General features: G+C 44.0%; 1 protein-coding gene across 1 annotated transcript in view; it reads left to right on the forward strand.

Moving 5' to 3' along the window:
* LOC142295293 (gamma-aminobutyric acid receptor subunit rho-2-like) overlaps positions 1-19,403 on the forward strand; it is a 182,286-nt gene that overhangs the window by 148,043 nt on the left and 14,840 nt on the right. The window contains exons 6-7 of the mRNA XM_075338407.1: positions 486-626; positions 17,409-17,561. Of these exons, the coding sequence (XP_075194522.1) occupies positions 486-626; positions 17,409-17,561 (294 nt within the window). The remainder of the gene's footprint in view (positions 1-485; positions 627-17,408; positions 17,562-19,403) is intronic.

Consider the following 19,403-nt stretch of genomic DNA (forward strand, 5'->3'; position numbering starts at 1 on the left):
GTGATTCTGGTACATAGAAAAAAAAGCACAAACGTACCAGAATCACTGATGTGTGAAACAGGCCTAAGAAAAACACTTTTCAATGCAATATCATTATATTCCATAATCCTCCATTAGTAGCAGCTGCCAGTTGTTTGCCCTGCGAAAGATAGAAAAGCTTGATTGGAAATGTTGTGTTAGTGAGGGGAAAGCCATGTCTTTATTTGCCGTTATAGACCAGATAACAAGCAATTGACAAAATTTTGTAATGTTTTGTTTCAAATGATGTTGATAAATTATTTGCATTGTTCTAAAAATATAAGTCCCAACTTGACCACACATATAATGACCTTGTAGGCATCCAGCCAGTGATTCATTCATTCATTCATTCATCCATCCATCCATCCATTGAAATCAAACTCGTAACTTCTGCAAGTATACGTCTAGAAGTAACTAATTGGTCTTATCGGTTTGCAATTACAGCATAGTCTTGTTTTTATTGATAGATGCCTATACTGATGAAGATCTGATGCTTTATTGGAAAAAAGGAAACGAGTCTTTAAAAACAGATGAGAAGATTTCATTATCTCAGTTCTTGATTCAGAAATTTCATACCACATCGAGACTCGCATTTTACAGCAGTACAGGTAACGGAGATGTCAGTGCAGAATTGAACAAGACAATTTAATTATTTCAACATTAATCCCTATAATAAGGGTAACCGTTTAATCTTAAATGGTCACTGTCTGTTCACAAATAGGGATGGGTGAACTCGAACTGTAAGGTTCGGGATCTGTACCGAACACATAGTGTTCATGCACACGATCCCGAACACAAGCTTTCCTGGGAAGCTCAGGTCACAGTTCGAGTCCAGGGGCTGTAAAAAAAAAAGCATATTATTAAAAAACATTATGATTATACTTACAGGTCCCTCGATGCGTCCTGCAGACTCTGTCTCCCGGTCACTTCTGCTTTCACGTCCAATCATTGCTGTGCCACCGGATAACCACCACTGAATACAGAACCTTCCATGATGTCATAGCCATGTGACTAGTCTGGGGTGAATGTTGTACAGACATTAGCTTACAGACTGGTCACATGGCTATGACGTCATAGAAGGTCCTGTTAACTTCCGGGGGGTATTCATTGCACTGCTCGTCACTCGGCAGTCTTCGGCTATCTTCGGCCATGTTCGCAGTGACGTCAGGGTTCACCCGAGTCCATGGCTCATTGACTCGATTGAACTTTGACTGCCACTGTTCGAGTCTTGCATTGGTATCACCCGGCATGACACACACTCTCCCGACAGGAGCGGGTCAGCTGCATATATATCCATGCAGCTGAGGGGCTCCTGTCAGGGGATTGTCAGTCCGTGCTGGGTAAAGATGAGCGATGTTCGAGGTTCGCAAATTTCATGTTCGAGTGATTTTGGGGGGTGTTCGAGTCGTTCGACGAACTCAAACTATTTGCTAAAAGTTCGGCAGTTCGAGTTACGTTCGAGAACGGTTCGAGCACCAAAAGCGAGGATTTTCACAGTAAGTATGTGCGCACCTTTCGTATCTGCATGCGTCCTGTGTCCCCAGCACAATCCCTCTCTCTTTCCTGCTCACCAATCACGGGCGTCTCGCTGCACGGCTATCACAAATCTCCAGCGGCATTTCCTCTTTTGAAAATGGCTGCCGCTTCATTATTCAATTAGTTATTCCGTGCTTTCCCCGCCCACTGGCGCCCATGATTGGTTGCAGTCAGACACGCCCCCACGATGAGTGACAGCTGTCTCACTGCAACCAATCACAGCCGCCGGCGGGCGACTCTATATCGTGCAGTAAAATAAATAAATAAATAATAATAATAATAAAAAAAATGCGGTTCCCCCCATATTTAATACCAGCCAGGATAAAGCCACACAGCTGGAGGCTGGTATTGTCAGGATGGAGAGCGCCACGTCATGGGGAGCCCACCACCCTAACAATATCACCCAGCAGCCGCCCAGAATTGCCGCATCCATTAGATGCGGCAGTCCCGGGACTCTACCCAGCTCATCCCGAATTGCCCTGGTGCGGTGGCAATCGGGGTAATAAGGAGTTAATCATGGCAAGCGAGACACTCCCCGAGACACTTTCCATGATTAAACTGTAAGTGAAAGTAAATAAACACACACAACGAAAAATCCTTTATTTGGAATAAAAGACAAAAAAACACCCTCTTTCACCATTTTATTAAAATCAGCCAAATACCCCTCCAGGTCCGAAGTAATCCACATGACACTGTCAGCTCTGCTACATGAAGATGACAGAGAGAACACGATTGCTGTGTCCTCTCCACGTAGCACCTGAAGTGAATCGCGCTGTCACCAGAGACTTCAGTCTGCAATGCAGATGTCAAGATTACCAAATCTGCCTATGTTTCTCATTAGAGCCAGTGGCTGAAAGGTTAGAGCTCTCACCTAAGAAGCATTAGTTCATGAGTTCAAGTCCCAGCCGTCCTGGGAAAATATGTATTTTATTTTTAATTTTTTTTCAAAACGTTTTTTATTGATTTTTCAAATTTGTAAAAGCATGACAAATATTATTGCAAAAGAAGAACATTCGTCTGACAAAATGTGACATAGAGGTGGGTGATACCCCAATTTGGAGTTCCATGTTGCTGTTCGATTTAAGATAGTATACAGTAACATTAAACCAAAATAGAGGTAATGAAATATAATATAATATAACATATGCAATACAATTCGTTAAATCTCTGTGTTGTCCCTGAATGATTTCAATTTTGCTAGCGTGCCTTAGTATTCCCAACCGTCTCGTCTCGCCCTCCCTCCAGAGCCCCGTCCTAGGTGATTCTCAGTTTACCCAGGCTGTCCTGGATATCGCTCAGGATATACCACTCCGAGTGAACAAAATGTGCCATCAGGTTAATTATTTCTCACTGTGTGAATTGGCTTTCAATAAAATGTCTCCATCTCACAAAAAACTTGGCTGTCAACCCATCTTTATCCCTCTCCGCTTCTAGTTTTTCCAACTTCAGAAGGTTGTGTAGTTCGCCCATAACCTCCTTTATGGATGCTTTGAATCCAGTGTTTTAAGATGCAACGCTTAGCTATCATGGCTATGTCATGCGTTATTGCGTATTTCCTCTTTTCCTGCGTGCTCGGTCCTCCTCCTACTCCTCCCTCAAAGGAGTGGAAAATCCACACCATTAAGTCTAGTTTGCTGAAAATTCCCCATGTTGACTGGGCAAATAGTCTGACTTGGTTCCAGAACCTAACGATTGTCTCACATTCCCATAGCCCATGCAGCATATCAGTTTTCTCTTTTTGACACTTAAGACACCACCTATCCCTACCTCGTATGTTGAAACCCATAATGGCCCTATGTAGAATTCTGAATTGAGTGTCTCGCCATCTCTCATTGGTAAAAAATGTTTCCGCACTTGTACCCATCCTTTCAGTATATCATCTACCACTTCTTCCCTTCCCAATTGTTTCCCCCACGCTGTTAAAGTCTGACTATCCTCCAGTGAAATAAGCACCCCCCTTAGCGATCGATAAATTTTAGAGACATTTACACTTGTTACATCACATTCCAGTAACTCATCAATCAAACTTCTATTCAGCTCTCTTCCAACCACACCAAGGTCTCCTATTATTCCATGTTTCAATTGTTCATATTGGATGATATGTGAGCTATTAAGGTTGTACTTATCCAACACTTCCTGACCTGTCATCCACCTCCTGTCCTCCACATTCATAACATCTATCATTCTCCTGACTCCCCTCTCTTTCCATCTAGTAAATAGCTTGTTTTCTCGTCCCAGGGGAAAATTTGGGAATGCCCAGGGGTTCAAGTACTTGGACACTTTCCATGAGAGCCCCAGTTTTTTCCTTACCGACTGCCATTTTAGCATGGTGTCTCGGAATATAATTGAGTTCCTTATGTGCCCTTCAACCCTGGATAGTGGGGAGTGCAGAATGGACGTCAGATCCCACGGTGATGCATATTTAGTTTCCATCGCATGATCTGAGTGCCTACTCGTTCCTCTCACCCAATCAATTACATACCTCATGATACATACAAGATTATACCCTTGGACATCCGGAAAGTTTAGACCTCCCTCCTCTGCTGACTTTATCAGCGTACGCAGCTTTATTCTGGGTTTCCTTCCCCTCCACACAAATTCTGTATACGCGGAGTTGAGCTTATTCACATCCTTTAGTTTTAGCAATAGCGGGATCGTCTGGAAGGGATACAGCAGCCTAGGAAAGCTCATCATTTTTATCAGGTGGCATCTTGCCAGTAATGGAAGTGGCAGACCTTTCCATCCCTTTAATTGAACTATAATTTTCCTGATTAGCGGTCCATAGTTCAAGTTATAGATTGTTTCCACCGTTCTTCCTATATGCACTCCCAGGTATTTAATTGAAGATTGTGCTATAGGAATTCCACATAAACAGCCATACCTTACTTGTCCCCCCATTGTCCCATGATGCCCCTTTAGGAACATGATCTCGCACTTTTTTTTGTTCAGTTTGAAACCGGAGAATGAACCAAATTTTTCAATCAAGGCAAGAGTCTGTGGCAAATCCGCATCGGGGTCCCCCATATAAAGTATGATGTCATCAGCAAAAAGCGCTGTCTTTACTTCTGAACCCCTTATCTTGATTCCTTTAAAGCTATATTGTCCCTGTAGTCATCTTGACAACGGCTCGATTGCCAGGTTGAATAAAAGATAATGGGCAACCCTGTCTTGTTCCCTTCATCAAAGGGAACACATCTGATAGAAAGCCCGGAGTGCGTACACTAGCTCCCGAGTTGGCATAAAGGTTTCTAATGTAAAGTCTCATCTTGCCTACAATCCCTATGGCCTCCATTACCCTGTCTAACCACCTCCAATTTACATTATCAAACGCTTTTTCTGCGTCAAATGTAACTAGGGCAGGTCTAGCCCCTCCCTCAGTGAGACCCAGTCTAACCGCGTCTACCACTAGAATTGTCTTTCGGATATTGGTAACGGCATTTCTCCCCTTAATAAACCCCACCTGATGGTTCGTAATGATCCTAGGTAAGATCTCGGCCAGTCTATTAGCCATGATCTTGGACATAATTTTTAAATCCTGATTTATGAGCGATATAGGTCTATAACTAGAGGGATCATACAGGTCCTTGGTTCCCTTGGGGAGTAATTTAATATATGCTATGTTGGAATTTTTGGGTATTTCCGCCCCTCCCAGGAAAGCATTAAAGACTGAGGTTAGATCCGGCAAGATCAGATCCTTCAGAGCCTTATAGAATTCACTGTTAAAACCGTCAGGTCCTGGTGCCTTGTTGGTGTTAAGCTCCCCAATTGTTCTCGTCACCTCCTCTACTGTGATGTCTGCGTTTAAGGCACTCAAATCTTCCTCCGTCAAGCTAGGCATTTGTGCTTGTCTTAGCCACTCTTCCTCGTCAGTCATGTCGTTATTCCCTGACCCATATAGTTTTCTATAGTAATCTCCCAGCAATTTATTAATGTCCTTAGGATCCGTAGTCACCTCTCCCCCCTTTGTTTTCAGTTTAGAGATCACTGTCATTTTTCTGCTGCCCCTTGCCAGATTGGCCAACATCCTCCCCGCCTTATTGCCAAACCTATGTAAGTCAACCTCCTTGTGCGACCAGAATAGTTGTTCCTTTTTTTTGGCCCATTCGTCAAATCCCTCTTTTGCCTCCAGCCACCTGCCTTTTGTCATGGGAGATCTATTTGTCACATAATTTGTATATGATACCCGTACTGCTTCACTATGGAAATTATAATTCTCATTGGTTTTCCGTTTGATCGTGTCTGCGTACCCCACCAGACGGCCCCTTTGGACCGCTTTTGCCGTTTCCCAAAATAACACTGGGGACTCTCTATGTTCCTTATTGTCCTCTGTGAATTCTCCCCACCACTCTTGTACCACCTTATGGAAATTATCTTGCCTGAGAAGGAACGATGGGAATCTCCATATGATACCTGATCCTCTCCTGAATTTCTCTCTAATGCCCAATCTCACCGGACTATGATCAGAGATCACCATATTCTCTATCACACAATCTTGCGTTCCACTCAGTAAATCTTGCGAGATCCAGAACTGATCAATACGTGACCAGCTGTCATGAGGGTGAGAGAAGTGTGTATGCTCTCTGTCATGTGGGTGAGTTAGTCTCCAGATGTCTTTCAGTGCTACGTCTTCTAATGTTACATCCCTATTGTCTAAACTCCTGCCCACATTAGCTGTTCCCTCCTCGCCCCTCCTCCTATCTTGAACTGAGTCTGGGACTGTGTTAAAATCGCCTCCTACTATAATGTTAGCCTCCCCATCTGCTAATATGGTGGCCTTTATGCCATCATGGAATGTGATTTGTTGTGAATTTGGGCCATAGACATTATAAATACTGAGTTTACCTGCTAGACTAACGATTGTTAAGTGCTGCCACCTTCCCTGGTCATCTGCCTCATGTGCCACTACCTCATGGCTGAGTTGTTTATTTATTAGGATCATAGTGCCCGCTTTTCTACCTTGTGCCACTGCCCCGTAAACGTTGCCCACCCAATGTTTCTTCATGCGGAAAAAGTCCTTCCCCCCCAAGTGGGTTTCCTGTAATAAGGCAATGTCTGTCTTTAGTCTTTTCAGATGTCTAAATATCATTGCTCGTTTGTTAGGTGATCTCAGCCCTTTAACATTCCACGTAGTTATTTGTATCATGTTTACCTGTGTATTCTGCTTTTACTACTCCCTCCCCTATGGGCCCCTGCATCAAGGAAGACGAGTTGTTCGACACTAGAATCACAGTTGCTACCACAAAATCGACACTCCCTTTCCCCACCTTGCAAATATAACAAATACAACAAAAAGCATGTAACTGTAAAACATATTTTCCCTTCCGAGAAATCCACGGTGCTTTCCACCACGTTGGTGAGCTCCCCTATTCCTAGCCAAAATATGTAGCTCCCTAATCACCCCCCATAAAATATGTTGTATCCCCGGACTAACTTGAATAAGCCTTTGAAAATTATGCAAAAATTAGCACAGTATGTTAAAACCTCAGCAAGATTATCCAGTCCTACTTATCTCTGACTCCAGGTAGCCATCAGTCCGCTTAGAACAAGCCCACTTCATTTGAATCTGGATGACGTTCCTGGACAAAGGAGAAAAAGAAAAAAGACCAAGGGAAGAGAAGATGGAGAAAGAAAGAAGAAAAAGAAAAAAAAAAAAGAAAGGAGGGGGAAGAGGGCCCAGACTTTGGGATGTTTTCCTCTCTTTTCTCCTTTCCCCCTCCTCCTCTCACCTCCCCATCCCTCTCTCCTTAACGCATCCTCCTCAATGCCTCTTCCTGTTTGAAAAAAAACAACAGGCATAAAAGGAAAAATAATGAGTGAGTTCCAGTTCAGGTATCATGGTTTCTCTCCAAGGGTTGGTTCCTGTGTTCCGGCCGAGAATTATGCTGTTGACCCGGGCTTAGCCTCCTTTCCTCCCTGGTCTCGACTTGCTTTTGTCCCCTAAGACGTCCCACATCTCTTCCTGAGCTTGTGGGGGATCGTCTTCTATTATTCCCTTCTCCACTAGAGCCTTTTTCTTGCCTTTCTGACCTAGTCTTGTCGAGCTCTGCCATGAGAATGTTTTCTGCTTCTTTGTAGTCCTTGTAGTATACAAAGGAGCCATTGGGGTTTCTAACTTTCAGTGTAGCAGGGTATAACAGCTGGCATTTTACTTTTTTGTTGTACAAGCAAATTTTATAAATTGTATAAGCAAATTTTGCCGAATTCTTTTCTCCTTCTGGATACTTCGGCCGAGTAATCTCCAAAAATTAGCAGTCTGTTGCCTTGATATTGTAGTGGACGCTTTCGTTCTCTAAAGGCCCTCAATATTTCCTCCTTATGCTTATAATCGAGGTACTTGACTATCACCTGTCTGGCTCTTATCGGGGTATTCTTGTTTGAGTTTTGGCCCTCTCCCTTATTCGCCTCCTGGTGTCTCAATGGACCCACTCTGTGGGCTCTTTCAACTCTGAATTTTGCCTTTATGCCCAGGGCCTGCGGTAGCTCCAACTCGCATATATTATCCAACTGTCCAATTGACACCGACTCTGGTAACCCCACTATACGTAGGTTGTTGCGTCTCGATCTGTTTTCCAAATCTTCCGCCTTATCCTTCAAGTATTCATTAGATTTCGCTAGAGCTGCTATTTGTGCTTGCATAGCTAGTATTGTCTCCTCGGAGTCAGATATTCTCTGCTCTGATTCTGCCAGTCTAAATGCATGGGCATTTATCTGTTTTTGCATATTAGCTAATGATGTTTGTATGGCTGCCTCAATAGCCACTTTAATCTCTTTTGACAATTGTGATGCCACTTCTTCAGCCAGTTTTTTATAGTCCACATTAAGCATTTGTGTGTACTTGTCTTGGCCTGCAGGTGGTGCTGTTTTCTTAGCTCTCTTTGTCTGGACTGGGCCACTGCCTCCCTCCCCCAATAACTTGCAGGCTTGTGATGTTGGTGTAGCAAGCTATTTTCTGTTTCCTTTGTAAGGGGTACTGTTAATTCTTGCATTTGACTTCCTGTGTGTCTGAGTGGGATTAATCTCCCTGTACTGTTTGTCTGTTTCATCCTCCAACACTGCTGTGTCTCTGAGCTCCCCTGCTTTGCCAGCATCTTTTTCTCTCCCTTCTGCCTCCATATCTCCTTCATCCTCCCATTGCGATCCACCCTCATTAGTCCCCTGCATCCACCTCTCTCCTGCTCTATCCTCCTCTGACTCCTCGCTCATATCTCCCTTATCTCCTGTCTCCTCGCTCATATCTCCCTTATCTCTCCCCCTCCGGCTCTGTGTTTGCTTTTCTGTGTCTCGCACCATGCGCTCAGGCTCCTCCCCCATCAGGCTCGTCAGCGCCATGCTGTTATCTTCTTCTCTGCACTGCCCGTCCATGTCACTGCTTCTCCAGGCTCCCTCACTGCTGCCAGCGCTTCTCAGGAGGTACCGTTCCATAGCTGGCTGCTTTAGATAACCTCCTGTGCTGCTCTCTGCTCAGTGGCTTGTCCGGGTGGGGCTTTTTTTAGTCGGTTTCTGTGAGGGGTGACAGGAGCTTCTCCTCTAGGCTTTCACCTCAGCCAGGACCGGATCCGGAAGTCCATTTTATTTTTAATTTTAAATTAGAATTATTTATTTATAATTATAATTTAATTTAATTATGCACTGAGGGGAGGAGCCAGACATCAGCTGTGAGCCGCAGGACACACCTCTAAAATCGGAGCATTTCACGGAATGAGGCTGCATTGCTCTCTCCTCTCTCTCTTCTCTCTCTCTCCTTCTCTCTCTCTTTCTCTCTCTCTCTTTCTCTCTTTCTCTTTCTCTCTCTCCTTCTCTCTCCCCTCTCTCTTTTTCTCTCTTTCTCTCTCTCTTTTTTTCTCTTTTTCTCTCTTTTTCTCAGTCTCTCTTTTTCTCTCTCTCTTCTCTCCTCTCTCTCTCCTCTTCTCTCCTCTTTTCTCTCTCTTCTCTCTCCTCTCTCTCTTCTCTCTATCTTCTCTCTTTTCTCTCCTCTCTCTCTCCTCTCTCTTCTCTCTGTTTCTCCTCTCTCTCTTCTCTCCTCTTCTCTCTCTCCCTTCTCTTTTCTCTCTCTTATCTCTTCTCTCTCTTTTCTCTCTCTCTTTTCTCTATCTTCTCTCTTCTCCCTCTCTCTTCTCTCCCTCTCTCACTCTCTTCTCTCTCTCCCTCTCTTTTCTCTCTCTCTTCTCTCTCTTCTCTCTCTCCTCTCTCTCTTCTCCCCTCTTCTCTCCTCTCTTCTCTCTCTCCTCTCTCTCTTCTGTCTCTCCCTCTCTCTTCTCTCTCTCCCTCTCTTTTCTCTCTCTCTTCTCTCTTTTCTCTCCTCTCTCTCCTCTCTCTGTTTCTCCTCTCTCTCTCTCTTCTCTCCTCTTCTCTCTTCTCTCTCCCTCTCTCTTCTCTTTTCTCTCTCTTCTCTCTCTTTTCTCTTCTCTCTCTCTCTTTTCTCTCTCTATTTTCTCTCTCTTTTCTCTATCTTCTCTCTTCTCCCTCTCTCTTCTCTCCCTCTCTCTTCTCTCTCTCACTCTCTTCTCTCTCTCACCCTCTCTTCTCTCTCTCTCCCTCTCTCTTTTCTCTCTCTCTCTCCTCTCTCTCTCTTCTCTCTCTCCTCTCTCTCTTCTTTCCTCTTCTCTCTCTTCTCTCTGTCTCCCACTCTCTCTTCTCTTTTCTCTCTCTTTTCTCTCTCTCTTTTCTCGCTCTCTTTTCTCTCTCTTTTCTCTATCTTCTTTCTCTCTCTCTCTCAGACCTGGCGATGATCAGCTGATGCAGGCACCTGACAGAATCAGCTGACACTATAAAAGCCGTTTATACAATCAGCTGCTGTGTCATGTGATTCAGGCTCTTGAACCTGACACATCATCTGATCGCTTTGCCTTCCAGCAAACCGATCAGATGATACTGGATCCAGATTGGACGGCGCGGGACCCCTGACCCAGTATTACTGCAGAGGGGGGTTCTTTATTTCAATAAAGATGGAGTCACTAATTGTGTTGTGTTTAATTTCTAATAAAAATATTTTTCTGTGTGTTATGTTTTTCTTTATCTGTACTAGAAATTCATGGTGGCCATGTCTAATATTGGCGTGACACCTTGAATTTCGGGCTTAGGGCCAGTTGATAATATAAAGCTGGCCCTAACACCATTATTACCCAGCGAGCCACCCGTCACCAGGGCAGCTGCAAGAGTTGGATACAGCGCCAGAAGATGGTGCTTCTATGAAAGCAATTCGCAGCAGGGGTGCCCAGAAAGCTTTGGCACCCTGAGCTGTGGATTCCAATCACCAGCTGCCTAGTTGTACCCGGCTGGACACAAAAATTGGGCGAAGCCCACGTCATTTTTTTTTTAATTATTTCTTGAAATTCATGAAATAATTAAAAAAAAAAGGGGCTTCCCTATATTTTTGGTTCCCAGCCGGGTACAAATAGGCAGCTGGGGGTTGTGGGCAGCCCGTAGCTGCCTGCTGTACCTAGCAAGCATACAAAAACATGGCGAAGCCCACGTAATTTTTTTTGGGGGACGAAAAACTCCTGCATACAGTCCTGGATGGAGTATGCTGAGCCTTGTAGTTCTGCAGCTGCAGCTCTGCTACATCAGACAGCACAGCATGAGAGGATGAACGCTGCTGCTCCCGTGCAGTCTATTCACAGTGAGTGAGCAGAAGCTACGGGCTGTAAGCGTTAACGTCACCGCTGACAGGCGTGTTGCTATAGCAACGGTGATCTCCGTTATTGACCGGCTGTGGCAACCAGTCCTTGCATGTGGGCTGACTCTGTAAAGAGCGCACACATGCAGCAACAGGGAAGCCGACCATGTGCCAGAGCATTTTGCCGATACACAAAGATGCTGGAACGATCACTGCGTACCGGAGAGATGCACTGACAGGACCTAGCACGACATCTAGCCATGTGACCAGTCTGTAGCCAATGAGATAATAGACACGTGACTGGTCACATGCTATTTTGACGTTACGATAGGTCCTATCATCAGTGCTGGTTACCGGGAGGACGCAGTGATTATCGGAAGGAAAAGCGGTGGGAGACAGAGTGCAGGACGTGTCGCGGGGACCTGTAAGTGTTATGGCAATGTTTATTAACTGTATGTGTACATGTATAATGTGTTTTTATGTGTTTGTGTTTGCCCCCCATTGTTTTCAATGGGGTTCAAGTGGTTCGTCGACCGGTTCGTCGAACGTTCGTTGAACGGGGCCTCCGTTCGACGAATCAAACTCGAATGCCAGGGGGGTGGCTCATCTCTAGTGCTGGGTGATACCGATGTGAGACTCGCACAAGTCATATGCAAGTGGAATTATACCCTCAGTGTCAGTATACCTTTGTAATAAATCTTATCAGAGAAATATGCTTTTTCCTCCTACCTCCTGAGTTGACCATGTACCCAGAAATATAGCTATAGTTAGGGCTGTCAGTTCAATGAGGAATCAGATTAAAGTCACCTTTTGAAGTCTATGCAAAGGGGGGATGACAAAGCAGGAGGCAGAGAGACACACGGGAGGCTGCATCTTTCTATTAAGTGTTTTATCTCACACTAGTAGTAAATTCACAGCTACAGTCAGGGCCAGAAATATTTCGACAGTGACACAAGTTTTGTTATTTTAGCTGTTTACAAAAACATGTTCAGAAATACAATTATATATATAATATGGGCTGAAAGTGCACACTCCCAGCTGCAATATGAGAGTTTTCACATCCAAATCGGAGAAAGGGTTTAGGAATCATAGCTCTGTAATGCATAGCCTCCTCTTTTTCAAGGGACCAAAAGAAATTGGACAAGGGACTCTAAGGGCTGCAATTAACTCTGAAGGCGTCTCCCTCGTTAACCTGTAATCAATGAAGTAGTTAAAAGGTCTGGGGTTGATTACAGGTGTGTGGTTTTGCATTTGGAAGCTGTTGCTGTGACCAGACAACATGAGGTCTAAGGAACTTTCAATTGAGGTGAAGCAGAACATCCTGAGGCTGAAAAAAAAGAAAAAATCCATCAGAGAGATAGCAGACATGCTTGGAGTAGCAAAATCAACAGTCGGGTACATTCTGAGAAAAAAGGAATTGACTGGTGAGCTTGGGAACTCAAAAAGGCCTGGGCGTCCACGGATGACAACAGTGGTGGATGATCGCCGCATACTTTCTTTGGTGAAGAAGAACCCGTTCACAACATCAACTGAAGTCCAGAACACTCTCAGTGAAGTAGGTGTATCTGTCTCTAAGTCAACAGTAAAGAGAAGACTCCATGAAAGTAAATACAAAGGGTTCACATCTAGATGCAAACCATTCATCAATTCCAAAAATAGACAGGCCAGAGTTAAATTTGCTGAAATACACCTCATGAAGCCAGCTCAGTTCTGGAAAAGTATTCTATGGACAGATGAGACAAAGATCAACCTGTACCAGAATGATGGGAAGAAAAAAGTTTGGAGAAGAAAGGGAACGGCACATGATCCAAGGCACACCACATCCTCTGTAAAACATGGTGGAGGCAACGTGATGGCATGGGCATGCATGGCTTTCAATGGCACTGGGTCACTTGTGTTTATTGATGACATAACAGCAGACAAGAGTAGCCGGATGAATTCTGAAGTGTACAGGGATATACTTTCAGCCCAGATTCAGCCAAATGCCGCAAAGTTGATCGGACGGCGCTTCATAGTACAGATGGACAATGACCCCAAGCATACAGCCAAAGCTACCCAGGAGTTCATGAGTGCAAAAAAGTGGAACATTCTGCAATGGCCAAGTCAATCACCAGATCTTAACCCAATTGAGCATGCATTTCACTTGCTCAAATCCAGACTTAAGACGGAAAGACCCACAAACAAGAAAGACCTGAAGGCTGCGGCTGTAAAGGCCTGGCAAAGCATTAAGAAGGAGGAAACCCAGCGTTTGGTGATGTCCATGGGTTCCAGACTTAAGGCAGTGATTGCCTCCAAAGGATTCGCAACAAAATATTGAAAATAAAAATATTTTGTTTGGGTTTGGTTTATTTGTCCAATTACTTTTGACCTCCTAAAATGTGGAGTGTTTGTAAATAAATGTGTACAATTCCTACAATTTCTATCAGATATTTTTGTTCAAACCTTCAAATTAAATGTTACAATCTGCACTTGAATTCTGTTGTAGAGGTTTCATTTCAAATCCAATGTGGTGGCATGCAGAGCCCAACTCGCGAAAATTGTGTCACTGTCCAAATATTTCTGGACCTAACTGTATACTGCTCATTACTTCGGTATAATGTCCTATTTACTCTTGCTGCTTCTAAACGTTTTACATTGAGGCTGTGTGCACACGTTGCGTTTTTTACCGCGGAAACGCTGCGTTTTGAACCGCAGCGTTTCAGTGGCAAATTGCATGCGTTCAGCTTTCCCAGCAAAGTATATGGGAAAGCTGAAAAATCAGTGCACACGCTGCGTTTCTTTCCGCAGCGTTTTGGATGCCAAAAATCGGTGCGGAAAGAAAAGCAGCATGTCACTTCTTTTGTGCGGTGTAGCTGCGTTCTCTCCCCCATTGAAATCAATGATGTGGGGTCAGAACGCAGCTACACCGCATGGACCTGCTTTTTTGTTGCGGTTGCGGCTTTGTCGGCACGCCAGAACGCAGGCATTTACCTGGAAGTGAGGTCAAGAGGTTTCCTGTTGACCTCGCTTCCTGGCAAAGCCCCCGGTGTCGCCAAAGTGCCCGCCCCGACCCCCGACCCCCCTCCCGAAAATCCAACATGGCCGCGCGCACAGTAGCGCACCGGCCGCCCTGCTCCTATGATTTCTGTCGCATGTGCAATAACACATGCGACAGAAAAATGCCCCCCAGGCCCTGCCCGTTCACCCCAATTCCCCCCGGTGTCATACATACCTGTCCGGTCGCAGCGCTGATCCCCCGCGGCTCCCTCCTCCTTCACAGCAGATGCCGGCCGGTCACATGAGCAGAGCAGCTGACAGCCAGCACAGTGTTCAGTGTGAGCTGTGCTGGCTGCTCGGCAGTCTGCAGCTGTGACCCGGGGAGAGTGGGTGCAGATTTTTGGCACCCACTCTCCTCAAATGGAGGGTCTGCCCTCCTAGAAAATGGGGGATACGTTCCCTGAACGTGTCCCCCATATTCTAGAAGGTCCAGAGCCGACGTGGGACATCCAAATGGATTTCTGCGGACCCATTTTTTTTATTAAATTGGAGAACAAGGGAATGATTTGGGGAGTGTTTTTTCTAATAAAAAAATTTTTGTTGTCTTTTTTTGCTTTTGTTTACTGTCAATTAGTTATGTCGGGTGTCTGATAGACGCCGTGACATCACTAATTGCTGGGCTTGATGCCAGGTGACATTACACATCTGGTATCAACCCCATTTATTACCCCGTTAGCCAACGCACCAGGGCGCGGGATGAGTTGGGGCGAAGCGCCAGGATTGGCGCATCTAATGGATGCGCCACTTCTGGGGCGGCTGTGGCCTGCTATTTTTAGGCTGGGAAGAGTCCAATAACCATGGCTCTTCCCACCCTGAGAATACCAGACCTCAGCTGTCAGCTTCACCTTGGCTGGTGATCTAATTTGGGGGGACCCCATGTTATTTTTTTTTTTATTATTTTTATTTATAAATAAAAAAAAAAAACCTGGGGAGCCCTCCAAATTGATCACCAGACAAGATGAAGCTGCCAGCTGTGGTTTGCAGGCTACAGCTGTCTGCTTTACCCTGACTGACTATCAAAAATAGGGGGGACCCCACGCCATTTTTTTTTTGTTTTTGTGATAAAAACTAGGCTAGGCACCCTTTAGTGCCACATGAAAGGTACTAAAGGTGCCAGCTTAGAATATGCAGGGGGGGGTGGGACGTTGTATATATATTTGACCTCCATTGACGCTTTTTAGGCTGGATGCCCACAATCGGGGTTTGCAGCGTTTTGGGCGCAGATTGTTTTCCCTGCGTCCATGACGCTGCGTTGTGCAGTAGAAGCACAGTGGAAGGATTTTTAGAAATCTCATGCCCACTGTGCTTCTTTTCTCCGCAGCATAAACTGACCGGTAGCGCAGCTTCCCGAGCCTCAGCATGTCAATTTATGCTGCGGAGACGAGAGTGTTCTCTGCAGGTAGCATAGAGCTCCACAGCAGCCTGAACCCAAATCGTGGGCATGGGCAGCTGCGTTCTCCCGTGGACAACACTCACATCTCTGCAGGAAGGCTGACACTGTGTACTGGACGCCGTGTCGCTGGATCATGGCCACATAGCCTTAGGCCTGTTTCACACGTCAGTGATTCTGGGACGTTTGTGCTTTTTTTTTAAACCAGAATCACTGACATACGCAGACCCATTATAATGAATGGGTCTGCTCACACATCAGTGATTTTTCACTGCACGTGTCTCCGTGCGGCGTACACGCGTGTGCGTGATTGCCGCACGGAGACATGTCCATTTTTTTCTGGCATCACTGATGTTCCACGGACCACGCAGTGGTGTGGTCCGTGAAACACGTGCCAGAAAAAAAGTGCTTTTAAAATAAAAATCATTTTTACTCACCCGGCGTCCAGCGATGTCCTCTGCAGCCTGTTCTGCTTGCTGCTTCTGAGCCGGCTGATTACTGTCGTGCATATTCATGATGCACGACACAGCCGACCCGGAAGCAGCTGCTGCGGGGGTCAGCGCCAGCCGGATGCTGCACCGCGTGAGCGATCAGCACCATGGAGAGCGGGAGCGGGCACAGGTGAGTTAATCTCTAAGTGCAATCACGGGCCACGGAGAACGGAGCCCGGATTGCACTTAGACAACCCATGTGTGCCGTGATTCACGGCACACGGAGGGACATGTGCATGTTTTACACGCCAGTGAAAAACGTCACTTCTTTTTCACTGACGTGTGAAACGGGCCTAAAAGTGAGAATATTGTTGCTACAGCAACATTTTGGGTGAAGTAGCTGTGGATTCAAAATGCTTAATATACTCCTGAATAAAATCCTTGAGGGGTGCAGATTCCAAAATTGGGTCACTTGTGGGGGTTTTCTGACGTATAGGTGCCCAAGGGGCCCTGCTAATGTGACATGGTGCGCGAAGTTTATTTCAACTTTTCCAAAATTCAAATGGTGCTCCTTCCATTCCAAGCCCTCCCATTTATCCAAACAGAATGTGGAGAAGGAAATGACATCACAGGTTTTTTTTTCCAAAGGTCTGTGTTCAACCAACTTTATTAACACTGACAAGTCTTAAAAAACGCACCTAAAAAAACGCATGAAAAACGCATGAAAAAAGCATGAAAAACGTATGGAAAACGCATGGAAAACGCATGCGTTTTCGATGCCTTTTTCTCAAAAAAGCATTGTTTACAATTCTCCCCTCTGCCAGAGGGTGCGCTTTTTTCCGCGCTGAAAAAAAAGCAACGTGTGCACATACCCTGACACAAGAGAGCAAGAATCCCTCATGTTTCTGAGTACTATGTGTGGGAGAAATTATACAAGCTAGTCTTGGCCTTCCAGTTCATATATAAAATAAAATGAAAATTAGTAATACAGCCTGCAGAGGGGTTAGAAATGCAGTATATACATCATACAATCGCAAGAAATAGTGTAATTTGTCATGTACACACACAACTGTCACCAGAAATGACAGCAAATACTTACTTTTATCATAATGTATGTCCACAGTATTTAATAGCAGTCACAAGTGGGGTTTTTTCTGATAGAGATCTCAAAATCCCCTGTAATGTTTCCTTTTCTTTCTTTTTAAGTGATATCTCAAGAGATATTTTTTTATTCCTGTTCCAAATACAGTATGCCACTATGCTAAACACATGGGTTCTGTACAAGAGCTGTCTGTTTAGTGCACTCCCAATGTAATATGGTGTGATCCTAATGTAGCAACCTCACCCTTTCTGTATAAAATCTCACTTTTCTTTCTCACAGGATGGTACAATCGCTTGTATATAAACTTCACATTGAGAAGGCACATCTTTTTCTTCCTCCTACAAACCTATTTTCCGGCGACTCTAATGGTCATGCTTTCCTGGGTCTCTTTCTGGATTGATCGTAGAGCGGTCCCTGCCAGAGTCTCCTTGGGTAAGACATTATGGAAACAGAATTGTTGAGAGTTGTCACACTGCGGGAAAAAAACATTAATTTTGATCTACTCTACAGTCCTAGGAACACACGTAAAAACTGTGCATTAAAGAACAAATAAACAAATATACTGTAAAGTTGGTTTCAACCACTTTTGAAGCTCTCCTTGTATTAGCTTTTTCGTGAGAAATTTTGGTTTCAACCTGCATAACTCGTATATTAGAGAATTGCTTTTATAACAATTCTTTAATGTAATGTTATTAACTGAATTGCTTCTAGTAGTAATGGTAACATTTCATTACAGAGAATCTGTCAGCAGGATTTCATCCTCCACACTATTTATATGAGCATGTACCTCATTCAAAGACAAGTACAACAATAAAGACATGGTCAGTCTGTTCCTCCGATATAACAAATCAGCATTTGAATTGATATGAAAGTGAGGCTAAAGTGCTATGGTAGATTTGAAACCTCTGTCACTCCAGCTCTATTCCTCACCCAGAGCCACCTCCTCCTGCTTGACTGACAGCTCCTTTCCTGTAATCACACATTACAGAGGCTGTTAGTCAAGAAGGAGGTGCTGGTGCTAGGCGGTGAATAGAATTGGAGTGACAGAGGCTTCAGAACTATCATAGCCTTTCAACTTCATTTGCATATGCAATCAAACTCTGATTTTTCAGTGTTGGAGGAACAGACTGGCCATGTCTTTATTGCTGGACTTGTCTTTGAAAGGGTTACATGGACATATAAATAAATGGGTGCTTAAATTCTGCTGACTGATAAAGGGGATTTCATAATAGCTTGTGAGTACATTCCTCTAATACTTTTTATATTTAGCTATTAATGATCACTTTAAAGGGGTTGTCCACTTTTTGTGAATTTTTTTTTCTTACTTAAATGTCACATAATTGTACCAAAGGAAACATTTTTGAAATTGAGTTTCATGAAATATTTTGAACCATTTGCCATCTGTGTTGACGGGGTGTCTGACAGGGAACTCATACCACTTTATTATCTGTCTGTTTTGGAGTTCCTCACAGCTGTTTAATGATCATAGACCACATCAAAGTTGAACGTGCAGAAAACCAAAGACTGAAAGTCAAACTGTTGAAAATTTGTTAAAAAAAATAATTAAAAATATATTTTTTGGCACGAAATACATATATTAAAGTGGGCAACCAATCTCTCTGAAGCAGCAATAATAAATTTTTACAGTAAAAAGCCAGTTCACATCCTATGAACCCCATTGTCACACAAATGGAACAATCTTTTTACTGCAGGCCTAGGGTTTTAGATCATTTTTGTCACAAATGCTGTAAATTTCTAAAGGAAATTTACATATAAGATTCCAGAGGCACTACCACTCCTACACTTGGGTATACAAATAAAAGCATTTATGCAACAATAAACTGTGATCAATGTTTAAAGATAATCTAGATGATTGGTGAGGTTATAAATAATAATGTCTCCAAGTGCCAAAATTGTATGTATGTGCACACATTGAATATTTGCAGCAGATTTTCTGTTGCATAAGTGTCTGCAGGAAGAATACTGCATAAAATATGCGTTTTTGAACAGTATTTTTCCATGCATTTTTCCTTGATTTTTTCCCACATTCACTTGTGCAAAAATGCTTAAAGAACTGACATCACGCAGACTTGAAAAATCACTTTTATGGTTCAAATATACAAGGACAAATAAGAAGCATGTGAATAAGATTTCAGACTTCTCATTCACTTTGCTGGCACTGTAAAACGCAGGTTTTTCAGATGAAAAAAGAGTCAAAAAATGTATGAACAAGCATTGTCATATCGAGTCAATACAGAGGTCAATTATATGTGA

This window comes from Anomaloglossus baeobatrachus, chromosome 3, assembly GCF_048569485.1.
Source record: "Anomaloglossus baeobatrachus isolate aAnoBae1 chromosome 3, aAnoBae1.hap1, whole genome shotgun sequence".
NCBI classification, from domain to species: domain Eukaryota; kingdom Metazoa; phylum Chordata; class Amphibia; order Anura; family Aromobatidae; genus Anomaloglossus; species Anomaloglossus baeobatrachus.